The following is a 16,644-nucleotide window of genomic DNA, read 5'->3' as shown; positions in this document are numbered from 1 at the left end:
TTCCTCTTATCCCATGACAGCTTACTTTGCTTAAGAGCCCTTGGTGAGGGACCTTGTCTAAGGCTTTCTGAAAATCTAAGTACTCTATATCCACTGGATCCCCCTTGCCCACATGCTTGTTGACCTACCTCAAAGAATTCTAGTAGATTGGTGAGGCATGATTTCCCTTTACAAAAAACACGTTGACTCTTCCCCAACAATCATGTTCATTTGTGTATCTGATAATTCTGTTCTTTGCTATAGTTTCAAACAATTTTCTTGGTACTGGTGTTAGATTTGCTGGCCTATAACTGCCAGGATCACCTCTGAAGACTTTTTTAAAAAACTACCCTCAGTCATCTGGAGTTGTTGTGCCATAACTCCCCTCCACAATTGTTCACATCTTAACCCCTGAAGCACATGTTTGAAGGAGAGTACAGTGAATGAAAGCTAGCACTCATGAGGGGTGTGGGTATGCACAAGCCTCTAATGTGGCTTAGCCCCATACAACTGCTACAATGTAGTGTGGATGGGGACAAGGGGCATGTATCAAGTCCCAAGTTTCAGTAGCCTATTCTCACAGTGCATTGAACCCTTTTTAGCCTGACCCTTACCCATTCTATAAAGGTCCCTGGCCTCCTGTTGCCAGTGGTAGTAGCGAGCTGCACTGACCACTTTAAAAGAGTTTTCCAGTGCACTCTTGATCAGTACAGGTGAACACTGATCATGTTCCAAAAGCAGCCACTTGATCTGCCAGCCACACAAAGGTGCTGATCAACATGTGGTCAGAATACACTATCCTCCATGACAGGACCTGGAGTGGCAGAAACATTCACAGATACCAGAAGATTCCATGGAGGTGGAGGAGGCACGCATTCACCGGACTCTGGCCAAGTGCTGGGAATGTATGAAGCACCTGAGCCTCCTGTACTGAAAGGTTAAGGACTTGAACAGCCACTTAGGGAGGGACTGTCCTTTGAGCCTATGCTGCAATGAGCTGGACCAGGTGCTCTCCAGAGCTCCCAGGACAGAGCCTGAAGTGGCTCATGACAACCACCTCAAAACTGCTGGCCTCGTCAGATAACAGTACACCGATGAGGGACAGGCTGAGGAGGCAGCTGGGACTGTGGAGAAAGCTTTGGGAGACCTGGAGGAAAAGGAGTATATGATTCTGCACCTCTGTCTGGAGGAGCTAGTTGAGCAAGCCACCCTGAGGAACCCGGGGAGGACCCAGAGCCAGGGCAGGAACCATAATCTGAGGCTTGTAAGTTTTACAGTGGACTCCCCAACTCTCTTCCCACCAATATCCTCTTTTGTTCTGGTGCTCCATTGCTGTCACCCTGCCCCTGCTCCATGCCACTCGAACAAGAGACACCTAAAATTTTATTGAACTCCCATGAACCACTGTTGCACATCTGGTGAAAGATATAACAAAGATTATAAATGCACTGTCGTGCCCCGTGCCTGCATATTTCTCAGCCAGCACACTGGCAACAATAGTTACAGGGTCATGCAGTCCAGGAGAGAGGGAGGGAGGGAGGTGGGTTTGAAGAGGGACTTGTTGGGGACAGGACAGCTGTAGAAAACACAACTGTTCAAAGTTCCAGCCCTCCTACTCCCATTCCACTCCCTTGTTTTCCCATTCCCCTATGAACAGGAGCCACATGGAAGGTGTGTGGGGGGGTGGTATTAGGTGCAGGCCCCCTTATATCTGAGAAGAAAAAGGTGATCCAAGGAACATCCTCACAGTCTTTTCTTCCTGTTAAAATTAAAAATAAAAAGTATTTTGTACTATTCCCACTCCCTGGTGTCTGTCCTCTCCCTAGCCAAGCCACTCTGCAAAAGCCGAGAGAAGTGGAAGTGGGTGAAGGTTCCATTCTGGTGGTTGTACAGATACAATGCCAAGTCCCTTAGTAGTGGAGAGGCGAGTTGCTTGTGGTGTTCATTGGAAAGTTCAGGGCACAAAATAAAAATGTGGTGTAACTTTCTTTCCCTGTCCCTATCACTGCTGTTCACTGGACACAGGAGCTGGATTTTTGGGTGATGCACAAGGTGGTTAGCTATTCTTAGTGGGTCATTTTTCCTCTTCCATGCCTTCTTCTTGAATTGCCTTCCAGTTCTATAAGCATATTTCAGCAAATGTTTGCTTTAGCTGAATTTAAGCTGATTCTTCAGATTTAAAGGCTGTGCAACTGCGCTTGGTTCAACTTCATAGCCAACCACACCTCTCCATTCAGCAATAAGTAGAGATGTATCCATTAGCAGTAACATCTCTCTGGTATAGATGGCCAAATCTCCTCCACAGGACTGGAAAGCCACCTCTCTTTTCCATTCCATACCTTGAAAACTGCTACGTTCTCCAAATGGTGATCAGCCTTTAAAGAAGAAAAAAGTAACTGGTAACATAGCCCCTGGAAGCATTGTAATTTTTAAAAATGTTACTACAGGCATCTTACCATTATTAGCCTATGCTCCTTCCTTGGAGGCTGCAATAGTTTTCTGAGAATGAAGGGGAGCGTAACAGTCACATTCCTGAATTTCTAAAAGGTATCAACATTGTGGACTTCAGCAGCACAATTACATGGGGGGGATTTCTTAGCTTCCTTCAAGGGAAAATAGATATATGATGTTACTTTGTGTTTGAATTAGCAGGACTCGCCACTACCGAGAGGGAAACCATTCCTGCAGGAAAGAAGGAGCAGCACCCAAAGGTAGCAGAGGAAGATGGAAAAGGACCCAGAGGACCTGCTTATTGACATACACAGAAGGAAGCAGAGGCAGTTTGAGCTCCTCAGGGCACAGGAGGATCAGGCTCTTCGGCTGGAGGAGGCACTAACAACCTTGTTTCTGCAGCAGGAATCCACATGCCACAGGGAACAGCAGTACACCCAGAAGGAATGGGAGGTTGCCAAAAGGGAACAGGATCATGCCCAGATGCAATTACTCATTCAGCTAGTGGCAGAACGAACTCAGGGCCTGACTGCCACTGTGGCTGAGGCTTCTCTCTGGGAACTGGCACCACGTCCTCCTCCTGCTACTCCTCCTCCAGCTGCTGCTCAGATTGCTGCTGAGGTGAAGAATACAACCCTTCCTCTGCCCAACTGACCGGGAGCAGCCTGCTTGACTCCCAGCACAAGACACTCCGATAACACCTGAAAACCCTTACAGGGGAACCAGGAACTGTGGGCATGAGGGTGGCTGCCTGTACAAGCTTTGGAAACCTGTTCTGTCCTAATCAGTCTGTAGATGAGTTCCCTTCTGGGTGGGTCATTGATTTTGGGTATGTTAGGAGTGGGTATACAGGGTCCTCCAAAATAACAGTTGGCACAGGAATACTGTAGAGAACCATGTAGTTGCTGGGAAATAGTCCCTTCTTATCCCTATAGCAAGGTCGAGACTCACTGGTGCGGCACCTCCTGTTGGTCGTCTTGGGAATTAGCTCTTTTCCAGCTTTGGAGCACCCTCTGCTGCCCGGTGGCTCGCCTGCCTCAGGCCCTGTGTTCCTCCCGGACACTGCTGGCCTTTGCCCTGGGTTCTGCCCCAGCCAGTACCCCCTTGCTCTGGGTCTCCCCTCCCAGGGGAACCCCCAACCCTCTAACACCACCTTGCCTCAGTGACTACTGCCAGTCATTATCTAGCCCCACTCACTGGGGCAGACTACAGTCTGTCATGGCCACCCATCATTGGCAAGGGGTTAGGACCTGCTGCCTTTGCCTCTCACCAGGCTGCCCCTCTGCAGCCCCAGTATCTTTTCATAGGCCTTCATCAAGGCCTGCAGTCTGGAGATTTACCAGGCTGGAGCTCCCCAGCTCCCTTGTCCTATTCCCAGCACTGCTCCAGTTTCTCCCAGGCAGCTAGCTCTTCCCACTCCAGGGCTAGCATGAGACTTCTCAGCTCCTGGCCCACAGCCCTCTTATCAGGGCCAGCTGGGCCCTGATTGGGCACGACCATAGCTGTGGCTGCCTCCCCAATCAGCCTAGCTTGGCTGCTTTTAACCTCTGTTCTCCAGGAGTGGGGCAGCCGCCTCACTACAAGCCCCTGCAGTACAATCCTGATCTCCTGAGTATCCTGGAGTCATGAACCTTTCCTGTCTGTCTAGCTTTGGCATTCATAAACTGACCCCGGTGGTCCACTATACCTTGCAGAATGAGTGAATAGTAACATTTTTGGTTTAAATATTTACTTGCCTCCTTCGGTGGGCCAAGTATGAAGATGTGGGTGCCACCAATTGCACCTGCACAGTTAAGAAAACCCATTTTCTGAAATCCAATTATAATTTCTGGTAGTTGGGTTATGTCAACTATCTGTGGATAAATGTCAGTACTGATTTCCTGACAACCCTATACAACTACCACCCTAACAGCAGAACTCCCAACCCTAAACTGGTTTGCAACTGATGAGAAACTATCAGGTGTTGCCAGCTTCCAAAAGGTAATAGCCACCCATTTCTGCACTAGTATGGGTTTTTGAAAACAAGTGGTCTGGCACGGCAGGGTTAGTGCAAGCTCGCACAGTTCCATGAAGGTCTGCTTCCTCATTCGGAAGTTCCGAAGACACTGGTCAGCAGCCCAGGTTTCCAAACAATGTAATCCCATCACACCATGCTAGTTCTGATCAGAAGCAGCAGTCCATCCATGGGCATACCATGGCAATACTGGCAGTCATAACATCTATTCCATGGGACTACAGTGGATTGTCACTCCCCCTCTTGGTCAGCCATCTTCGGTGTGTCAAGAAGTTCTGGCCCAATTCTGTCCACTGGCTTGTGTATTGAGTACTTCCCCACATGAACAGTTGTTTTGCAAGAAGTAGCTGGAGCAGAACCACATCATTAGTGAAGCAGGAGCTGCCATCACCAAATGTGTGAAGGCAGCGGATAGTACCAGCAATACACAGTAAGGCAGCTCCTGGAGTGTCTCCTGTGATGCATATAACTCAGAGACACCATCCCTGAAATGGCAGTATGAATGTTGGATACGTGGAGAATGTATCTGGATACTTGGCGCAGGTATGGTGTACATGCACTAGCAATACGCGGACAACTACCTGAGGATGTGTGCAAGTGTAGACAAAGGCTTAGAGCATTGCCCTGGGCTGAACCAGTTCTGATAATGTTTTGGTCTGTACTTTCCTAATACTTAAAATGTTTTTTACAATAAATGTGACTACACAAATGTTAAAAAACAAAAAAATAAAATAAATTACAACATTTTCAGCATAGACATCATACTAGACTGAATGACTGGCTTGCTTAATTATCATTTTAACAGCTAAAATACCTACTTGTCGATATAAACGCTCCCAGTTATCTTGTGTCATCAGACGGAAAACAGAGAGGAAGGCCCAGCCAAAATGATCAAAGCTTGTGTAGCCAAAATCAGGATTGTCCCCAATTTTCTGGCAGGAATAGTTCTCTGGACATTCCTTACTAATAACAGAAGAGACATTATATTATACATGGCTTCCATGTAGAACTGGTTTCCTTACATATCAGATTGTTTAAGTTGCTCCTGAAAGCGGCAAGCACACAATACACACTCCTTTAGTTCATCTGAAAGTTCACATCCTCCTCCTCAAATATATTTCTGCCATCAGGTGTCATTCAAATCTCCGATTCCCTGGTAAGTCATGTGGTAGACCTCCTACTACAAGATCCAAGACTTAATATGTGGCCCAGTGGTTTTCAAACTGTCATCCACAGACTATGTCTAAGATTTCTAATGAGGTCCACATCTCCCATTTGACATTTTATGGGGTTCACAAATGAAAAAATATTGCTAAACACTGACGCAGTTTGATTCCACGCCTCTCCTCCAATATACACCCACCCACACCTTCCCCAAACTCAAATGCCAGCTGGGACTGATGTATACAAGCCCAGGAGAAGCAAGAAATATGAAAGTTCTAGGCATGAATATTTGTGGAGGGAGTTGGAAGGATGATGGGATGAAGATTAGATCTTAAATAGTTGGGTGGAGGGGGAAGGAAAGAGAGCCTACAATGTGCCCAAACCAGAACTGTACTGAAAAGAGAAACAATCTAATTCTTCAAGCAGCTCAAGTTATCACCACCACAGAGACACATGTGTAAGCAGGGTCTGAATGAGCTCTCCCCTGACATCTAGTGATCAGCTGGAAGAAAAGACTTCAGATGCAGACTGTGTTTACATAAACATGCCTGCTCTGCCTAGGTGTGCAGTAAATGGTACTGCTTTGCCAAAATGATCAATTTTGGCTGGTTTGGGGTTACGAATCACTCTAGTATTCGAATGCAGAGATAACAAAATGTTGTTATCCTTATTGTATGGGTAAAGGACAGCAGAACTGTGCTCACCATGCTCTTATTGAGGGGTCACCCTAAATTGAACTTCACTTGCTAAACAGAGGATAGGGATGCCCAATTCCAGTGAAGATGAGAGTGGGTGGAGACAGATGTTTCTACCTGGTGGTGTGGACTTTGCTTAGAGAATCGTAGGCACCATTTCACTTGTCCCTCTCCAGTGATTAATGACAGAGATGATTAGACTAAACTGAAAGTCCTTGTTTCTGCTTGGTATTCCTAGAGCAGTCCTCACTGCAGAGCAAGTCTAGGGGAGTAAGCCTTAGATCGTGTGTGGGGAGAGTGAAAGACAACACAGAAATAGCTGTGAGGTTCCCCACTGCCTGCTGAAATCACTGAGCTGCGATCACAAAGAGCTGGGTTAAGTGGTAAGACCTCAGAATGTGACATCATGGAAGCAGTAGCAGGGAGGCAGTAGCCAGTGGTGGTAGAGAAACAGTGGCGGCCGCTGTAAGACAACTGCAGAAGCAGCTGCAGAGACTTTGGTTGATGCCTGCTCCCAGATGAACCCTTGTGAATGCGCCCCTGAACTTTGAGTCTTTGCTAACTAAGGACAGTCAGCTGTGAGTGGGGTGCATCAGAGGGAGACGGGAGTGATGTGTTAAAGAGACATTCATTCATGGGACTTTCCCACTGCAAGGTGGGAAACTGAGACAAAGAACACTGCCTAATCCACTGTGGCATCATATGCTTTTGAATCCAGTTGTGGTGTTTTCCCAAATTAATGCTTGGCTCCCTTTCCCTTTTAATAAAAGTTCTCTTTAGTTTTACACAGACTCAGTGCTTGTGAACAGGGAAGTATGACCTCTTAGAGGCTCCCAGGGTGGTGTTAAGTTTTCCCAGATAACTGTGTGGCAGCTCAAGCTGATTCTCTTCTGCACGAACCTCTAGATATTGAACCTGGCCCTTGTTGTTGCCGACTCCACCCGGCAGAAGGGCTACACGTGTCAATGGACAGCAGCTTGTATTTCACACCACGTGGCATGAGAACAAGAATAGTGATCATCACATCAACATTTCAGCTTAGTGTTTGTGAGATGAACACCCACCCACCCTCACGACCAAGGTGTTCCCTGAAGCTGCAAGTCTGGCAGCACGATGTGAATCAGGTCTGTAAAGCCCTAAAAGTACATATAAGAGAGTCTTCATGACTATTCATTCCCTCCTAAGTCAGATATTTTATAATAAGTGTGTAAGATGTCAGTCAAGCCACATAGTGCAGCAGCAAAATAAGTGTAATTTATCAAGGTGGTCCCCCCCCCATCTCCAAGTCTATTATCCATGCAAAAGATACCTATTTCTGGATCCACATTTGATAATTTTGATATTACATAAAACCTCCAGTCTTTCAGCATGATTGTACAGTACCTAGCACAATGGGGCTCCAATCCTGAATGGAACCTTTGGGGACTACTGCAATTAAAATAATAAACAGTATATGGTGCTTGCTAGAGGCCTCTGCACTGAGCTGAATTTCCTCTAGTGAATAAAATGTAAATACATAAATAAAACAGGGTCCTGGGCCCACCACCTGACAAAGGGGTTTGAAGAGGGGAATGGATAGACTCAGCTATGCCCTCCTTCATATGGACTGACATCATAACTTAAGACACAGAGTGGTCTTTGGAAAGAACAATGTTTTTTTGTTTTCCTATACAAGAGGAAGGTCCTTCTTGGAAGGGGAGACACAGACTTTGGAGTGAGCTATCAAGAGAGGAAGTCAGTGCTAGGAACTGACTACGAACAAGTAACAAACTTTGCACTTTAAATTTCCAGACCCATGACCAGCTTTATCACTGTATTTTTACCTCCATCTCCCACTCTCTCAGACCACTTATCTTCACTACATCACCAATGTTTAACAATAGACTACAAGATCATTTTCTTAAATGGGATTTTTCATTCTTCTTATTGTGCAGCCTCACTCTTTCCCCAAAGTGAAAGGAAATCACAGCTTCCAGGAAGCTTACAGTGTAGTTTGTCTACAGCCAAATACAAAACAACAAAAACAGCAAAGAAAAGAAAGAACTAAAAATGGGTGTTAGCTATACTTACTTAGGGTCCCAGCTGAATCCGCACCATAATATGTCCAGGGAATTATTCATTCTGTAGCAGATATCTATTGTTCAAATGAAAGGATCATAAAATCACAAGTTACTTTCTTATAAGTACCTTCCAAGGTTAATGTGATTGGTCACAAATATCAAGTGAATAGTATATACACAATACATATCATAATCTATGTATTAATGTATTTTGTAAAAAAATCAAGAGGAAATATACATTTCTTTGATGTATGTGCACATATGTCTGATAATTTCCTTTGTAAAAATTAACTATATAAAGCTACATTTCTCTGACAATCTGTGGGTACTACCGTTTGTTTTGAAAATTCACTAGTAACTGATCAATAAAAAGCATATGTCCCTGTTTGCCCTCATATAAGCACAGAAATGTCACTCTTATGCTCCTTCCAGCTATTCCTCAAAAAGGCAATCTACATGCCTTGAGGGAGACCTTTATTCTTCTATCTGAATGACTGCAAGATTCTAATTAATCTCTGATAACAAGTGGGATCGTCTTCTTTCATATGCGTCAAAAGCTGGTATATAGATTGTTCAACCTAGAAGACAAGAGTGAGATATCTAGATTGTAAAGTCTAGATGACAGAAGTGGGATGTGGTAGTTTAAAACGCAAAAGCGCAATCACCTAGAATTATTATCTCTTGATCTATAAATGACATGCAATTATGGTTGGAAAGGTGACCAGGCAAAGTGTGCCCTTTTTACCTGGCTTTTCTCTAAAATTACATTTCTGTTAATGATGGGCTGAAGGGTAGCCTGGCAGCTCACTTCCCAAATGAAAAATCTACTTCAGTGCTGCCCTCTTTAAGAGTGTCGAGCAGATATAGCTCATCAACTCAACTCCATTGTGGGAGGATTCTTGCCTGGAATAATGCCACAGGATATCCCATAGGTAACAAGAGATGGAGGTTTCCAAAAAGGCAAAATAGCAGAGGAGTATGTCTTCTTCTACTTAAGTCGAGCTAAGTGTGCACCATACATTTCTGAAGACTGTGAATGCCTAGTGCATTTACTTTGACAAATTAGATGTCTTCAAGTCACCAGGGCCTGATGAAATGCATCCTAGAATACTCAAGGACTGACTGAGGAGATATCTGAGCCATTAGCAATTATCTTTGAAAAGTCATGGAAGACGGGAGAGATTCCAGAATACTGGAAAAGGGCAAATATAGTGTCCATCTATAAAAAGGGAAATAAGGACAACCCAGGGAATTACAAACCAGTCCGCTAAACTTCTGTACCCAGAAAGATAATGGAGCAAATAATTAAGCAATCCATTTGCAAACATCTAGAAGATAATAAGGTGATAAGTAACAGTCAGCATGGGATTTTCTAATATTTAACAAAATCATGTCAAACCAACCTGATAGCTTTTTGACAGGGTAACAAGCCTGTGGATGGGCGGAAGCAGTAGATGTGGTATATCTTGACTTCAGCAGAGCTTTAGATACTGTCTCACAGGACCTTCTTCATAAACAAACTAGGGAAATGCAACCTAGATGGACCTATTATAGGTGGGTGCAAAACTGGTTGGAAAAACCGTTCCCAGAGAGTAGTTTTCGGTGGTTCACAGTCATGGCAATCAGACTACGGAGTACACTTATACATTTTGCAGATGATATCAAGCTGGAAAGGGGTTGTAAAGTGCTTTTGAGGATAGGATTAAAATTCAAAATGATCTGGACAAACTGGAGAAATGGATTGAAATAATAGGATGAAATTCAATAAGGACAAATGAAAGTACTTCACTTAGGAAGGAACAATCAGTTGCACACATACAAAATGGAAATGACTGTGTAGGAAAGAGTACTGTAAAAAGGGATCTGGGGGTCATAGTGGACCACAAGCTAAATATGAATCAACAGGTAAGGCTGTTGCAAAAAAAGCGAACATCATTCTGGGATGTAGTAGCAGCAGTATTGTAAGCAAGACACAAGAAGTAATTATTCCGCTCTACTCTACGCTGATTAGGCCTCAACTGGAGTATTGTGTCCAGTTCTGGGCACCACATTTCAGGAAGGATGTGGAAAAATTGTAGAGAGACCAGAGAAGAGCGACAAAAATGATTAAAGTTCTAGAAAACTTGACCTATGAGGGAAGATTAACAGAATCATAGACTTTAAGGTCAGAAGGGACCATTATGATCATTTAGTCTGATCTTTAGCACAATACAGGCCACAGAATCTCACCCGCCCACTCCTGTAACAAACCTCTAACCTATGTCTGAGCTATTAAAGTCCTCAAATCATGGTTTAAAGACTCCAAGGTGCAGAGAATCTTCCAGCAAGTGACCTGTGCCCCACGCTGCAGAAGAAGGCGAAACCTCCCCCATGGCCTCTGCCAACCTGCCCTGGAGGAAAATTCCTTCCTGACCCCAAATACGGAGATCAGCTAAACCCTGGGCATGTGGGCAAGACTCACCAGCCAGACACCCAGGAAAAAATTCTCTGTAGTAACTCAGATCCCACCCCATCTAACATCCTATCACAGGCCATTGGGCATATTTATCGCTAATAGTCAAAGACCAATTAATTGCCAAAATTAGGCTATCCCATCATGCCATCCTCTCCATAAACTTATCAAGCTTAGTCTTGAAGCCAGATACGTCTTTTGCCTCCACTGCTCCCCTTGAAAGGCTGTTCCAGAACTTCACTCCTCTGATCGTTAGAAACCTTCGTCTAATTTCAGGTCTAAACTTCCTGATGGCCAGTTTGTTTAATCTGGAAAAAAGAGGACTGAAAGGGGACATGATAACAGTTTTCAAGTATGTAAAAGGTTGTTACAAGGAGGGAGAAAATTGTTTTTCTTAACCTCTGAGGATAGGACAAGAAGCAATGGGCTTAAATTGCAGCAAGAGAGGTTTAGACTGGACATTAGGAAAAACTTCCCAACTGTCAGAGTGGTTAAGCACTGAAATAACTTGCCTAGGGAGGTTGTGGAGCCTCCATCATTGGAGATTTTTAAGAGCAGGTTAGACAAACACCTGTCAGGAATGGGCCAGATAATACTCAGTCCTGCCACGAGTACAGGGGATTGGAATATATGACCTCTCGAGGTCCCTTCCAGTTCTATGATTCTACAAATGGCAACTCCCATAACCCAGTTCCTTTATACATACCCATGCTTGGGCACACATATGCTTTGTAGTGTAGCTACCCTCTTTGAACGTTCTATAGGCATTTATCTCCCTGGCCTTTCAGTTTGTTGAAGAATAAGCCATGTTGTGAGAATTTTTATTCAACCATATTTTCAACGTTAACTACAATATGTAAGTTTAAACAAACATATACACCTAAGGGTATGTCTATACTGCAGTTACTGGGTGCGACTGCAGCTTTAGTAAATACACCCATGCTAGCTTTAATTTAGCTAGCTCTAGTCCCAGAGCACTGCAGTGAAGCTGAGACAGCAAGCATTTCAACATGAGCTGTACAAGCCTGCTCAGAACCCTGGGTAATTACTTGCGGGGCTAACCTATGCTGAAGCGCAAATTGCCATGGCTTCTCTGTCGTGGGACCCAAGCTAAGGAGATTAAAGCTATCTCAGTATGTCTATCTGAGCTGAAATCACACATTGTGATTGCATTATAGACTCTTATTTAAAGGAAAAAAGAACAAAAGTTTACCTGACTTGGCATCATCACATAATTTCTGATCAAATGTAGTATTGTCACGGACACATTTCATTTTCAAGTTACCCATAAAGAGCTGGAGGCCTACAAGGGCAAAAACACTCAAGCAGAAAACGATCAGGATAATCACCTCAGCAAGTTTCTTAATAGACTGGATAAGTGCATCTACGACAACCCTTAGATCTAGAAAAATAAAATTGAACAAAATGTAGTTTGAGAAGAGAAAATAATATCTAGACCCATTTGACTATGTACCACAGCTTCAATTACATAAACAGGGCCCACATGCACTGCACATATTTTTACAACTCTATACCATAAAATGAGATACAGTAAAACACAGGACTAGGAATAATTTAGTTTTATTGTAATTTTCTCACTAACTTTGGTTTTTTACTTCCCTCTGAGGCTGATCCTCACTCCCCAAGGTCCTGATTTGGCAAAGTATGCAAGCACATTCGTAGGAGTTTTGCTGAATAAGGATAGACTTTTGCATGTGCTTAAACTCAAGCAAGTAGTTTGTGTTTTATTGATTTGACTTTTAAATCAAGGTAAAACCCTTATAGACTGCAAGGAGTTTTGTCTGAGAAGACAGTGCATAACAGGGCCCACTATTTCAAAAAGATAACCTATTTAAGACAAAGGAAAGAAAAAGTTGCTAATTATAAGTTACAGGCACATAGTGAGGCACAAAGTAATCAAATCAATGGGCAGCAGTAATTCAGAATTTTTAATGGCTTTTCTATCTTGAATTCAGAATGCATATTGAAAATAAGAGTTAAATATACAATTTTAAGATATTTGTCACCTATTTATTAAAGGTGTGTTAGGATATTGTTTACTATAGACAGACTTTATGAAGGCGTTAGGGCTGTGAGCGTAAACACTAGAATTTGGAGGGGTTTTTTTAATGATCTTTTTGCAAGTGAATTTAGCATTCATGTAAAAGGTATTGAGTGCACAAACTTGGAGATTGTAGTGATCTATTTTCCATATTCAATCAGCAGTCCCATCCTTAAATATAGTACTTCTAGAAGTGTTAGAGAAGATCTGTGCAAAAACAATCTCATCATCTGCAAAACTAATGGCAAACTACACTGAGGATTTTTAAAACCCAAACCTTATTACTATTCTTATGAATTTTTTGTGGAAATAGTAGTTTCCACCACAAAAATGAGAGTTAATTTTAATCTTTGTACTCAGTGTGGTGAAGGCAGGAAAACCAGTCTGATTTTTTTTAAAAAAAGCACTTATCTCTGTTGTAGCATACATTTACCACAGAATTAAGAGCTTTATAAGTAACAATTCTGAAATGACAGAGATAGTCAACACTGCTTCCATGTGCAATGAGACCTATAATAAAAAAATCAAATGTGGCCAGAGAGGTTGAAGTGCTCTCCTACAGGTTTTTGTATATTGCCATTCCTAATATCTTATCCTACGGAAAAGAATAAATGGACACAAATCAGATATTAGGAATGACAATATACAAAAACCTGCAGGAGAGCTCTTCAACCTCTCTGGGCCACACTATAGCAGACCTTAAGTGGCCATCCTGCAGCAAAAAACTTCAGGACAAGACTTCAAAGGAAACTGCTGAGCTTCAGTTCATCTGCAAATTGACACCATCAGCTCCGGATTGAACCAAGACTGTAACGGCTTGCACTACAGACCAGTTTCTCCTCTCTGTTTTCACACCTCAACTGCCTAAACAGGGCCTCATCCTCCCTGATTGAACTAACCCCGTTATCTCTAGCTTGCTTGCTAACATATATATACCTGCCCCTGGAAATTTCCACTACATGCATCTGATGAAGTGGGTATTCGCCCACAAAAGCTCATGCTCCAAAAGTCTGTTAATCTATAAGGTGCCACAAGATTCTCTGCTGCTCTGTCTGCTATATTAGAGACATGGAGTCCATTATTTGTAAATATGTCAGATATGACCTTGTGCAGTTAGTTTTTCTGTAAAATGGGTAGATGATCAGAAACTAGCACTTGGCTGTCTCCTGGTGTAGGGGTATAAGGGCTTGCTCAGTATTAAGGGGTCATGAAGGGCATGGAGTTATTAACACCAGTGTGTAGAAAATAGGAGATTTGAACTCATAATCTCCTATACTCCTTCACTGAAGCCAAAAGTTGGGGGTAGGAGGAGGAAAGAGATCCATTTTTTCTGCATCCTGTTCAGACGTTTAAATTGGTGTGGCTGCTTTAGCAGGCTCAATAAGTATGGAACACATGGAATGTTCAGAGAATTTAGGTGCAAGACTAACAATTCCTACAGCATATGTGCAAATGGTAATTTTCCTGACACTTATAACTTAGCCAAATGGGAACAAATTTTCATGCAGACAGCAAGAGCTCTCCATAAACATGGCTGGAAAATCTTATTAATCCTGTCCAGACTGCCTATTTTTCACAAATCTTGCTCTTGAAAACAGCAGCACAACTTTTACCTATATTTTGGGGAAAAAAAAATCAACATGAGACAGAAGCCAAAGTGTGGAAAACATTTGCCTGAGCAATTACACTTCGACAAAGTTAAACGCAATTGAAAACAGGGGGTTAAACAAGAGCGTTAATGAACTTTAATACAGTGATTGCTACCAGGCCCCAATATGATATAAGGTGTTTCCCAGTTTTAGAAGTATTGGGAAATATTCACTTGTGCTCACAGATCAATGTTGTAAAATATATTTTATTGATATATTACCTTCACTCACCTGTTCTCAGTGTGTGTATTGTAGTAAATTATTTCTATTTATAGTGTTTGCTAAAAGAAATGGTATGTAAATGTTGACTGCAGATTTGGGTATAACCTTGAAGTCCTTACTCATGCAAAACTCTTATTAGCTTTTGTTTTGGACCAAGTAACAACTTCAACACTGGACCCTTAGTGCTTAACCTCATTTTCTCCCAAAATTGTTTTCAGTGCTTGACATATTGTGAATACTTTTAAGACTAAGGATTTTGCTCATGTAAGGATAGCCATACATAAAAAGTGACAGAATGATTGAAAACAACAACAGTGAAGGAATAAGAGAGAAAACATTTGCAGCAGAGAGCCAGACAGCAAGAATCGTTGCTTCTTACCTGGGATTATTGATAAAGCTTTTAAAAATATGAATAGCCTGAAAATCTGAAAATATGAATACTGACTTCTGTGGGCACATAGGGTCACATACCTGTAAAATCAAACCATAGTTATTTAAATTACATGAGAGAAAATACTACTGAACAGAATGAACCGGGCAACCATTTTATAAGGCTGTTTCAGATATCAGCTTTCAGAGCGTATCCTCATGCAAAATATTTTAAGAGACAAACATGCCATTTAGTCAAGGATTACATCAAATATTTTCAAAACTGTCCGAAGTCAAGCACCTAATACATATTTGGGGATTGAAATAAAAGGTTGGTACCTTGTCCAGCAGTTCTGAAAGACAAAAAGAAGAGCTGGAAATTTTTATTTTGGTGCCTAAATATAAATTTGGCTGTCTAACTTTAGGCACCCACATTTGAAAAATTTGGTCTTAATATATACGTTTTTGTATTTGCATTCATTTCCTGATTGCTTGAGAAAAGGCTAGCTCCTAGTGTCATCAGCTGTTGACAGTGTGTGTGTATTCTCTCTGCGTGCTGCACTGGCTCTGGCCAGACAGCCTGTACAGCAGGCTTTGATCAAACTGCCCAAGAAAACCGCAGACTCCATTCAGTAATGAAGGCCTGGTTTATTGTTAACAAAGCATGGCCCAAGCTCCCTGGATCAACGTCTACAGTTACGTGGACAGGTATGCCCATTACAAATTGACTCAGCTCTGTGAATGGCAGGACTTTCCATTCCCCCCTTGGCTGGACGACTCCCCCTCTGACACTCCTCTTTATATACTGATACAAACAAGTTATGTATTGCCCTTCTGATGTGATTAGTTACCACCCTTTACCTTGTACCTCTTGGTTTGAACAAAATATCTCTATCCATCACGTTGTCATCCTGATCTTATCTTTAGGAGGGGTTAGTGTATCTCTGTTATCTTTGGGGAGTGTATTTATGCCATACTTGGTATTGGGGTGTTCTGGTACTACTCTTCTGGAATATATTTACATGAGTGTCCTATGCCTACCACTTCTTAGGAATGTTTTTGCAATACCAGCTCTGTTTCCACCAGGTTCTGTGAATTTGCAAATAGCCCGCACAAACAAATCTGATACCGGCTGCCTCTCAGATGAACAACCCATCGGTTAGGGCATGCAGTCCTTTTACATATTCTATGGCGCGAACATTCCAGGTTTGAACGGGTCTGAACTGGACCCCTGGTGGCCATTGTTCCTTCCTGTCACAAGTGACAAGAAGAAATGCGACAAACATGAAGTTGGAGTTGTTAACTGTCCAGACTTCATTTTGAATCACAGGGTTCTTTAGCCACATTACCTTAATTAACACAGTTCCTTATAACTATACGTAAAAAATACATAGTCATCAACATGGACATAACTGAACATTTATACAGGGAAACTTTCCTACACAGTGGAGAAGATGGATGCATCAACTTTTACTGTACATGACAGGGTGAGATCAGGGCACTGAGGTAAAAGTCCTCTTCGAGTGG

At 42.6% G+C, this 16,644-nt stretch overlaps 1 protein-coding gene across 1 annotated transcript in view; it reads right to left on the bottom strand.

The window, feature by feature from the left end:
- Positions 1–16,644, bottom strand: part of LOC116836902 (sodium channel protein type 5 subunit alpha-like) — a 103,791-nt gene that overhangs the window by 70,516 nt on the left and 16,631 nt on the right. Inside the window, 3 exon segments of the mRNA XM_075063379.1 lie at positions 5,263–5,393; positions 12,077–12,217; positions 15,128–15,237. Coding sequence (XP_074919480.1) covers positions 5,263–5,393; positions 12,077–12,217; positions 15,128–15,237 — 382 coding nt within the window.

The sequence above is a fragment of the Chelonoidis abingdonii genome, chromosome 2, assembly GCF_003597395.2.
Source record: "Chelonoidis abingdonii isolate Lonesome George chromosome 2, CheloAbing_2.0, whole genome shotgun sequence".
Taxonomy (NCBI): domain Eukaryota; kingdom Metazoa; phylum Chordata; order Testudines; family Testudinidae; genus Chelonoidis; species Chelonoidis abingdonii.
This window is presented reverse-complemented; position numbering and strand designations above follow the sequence as displayed.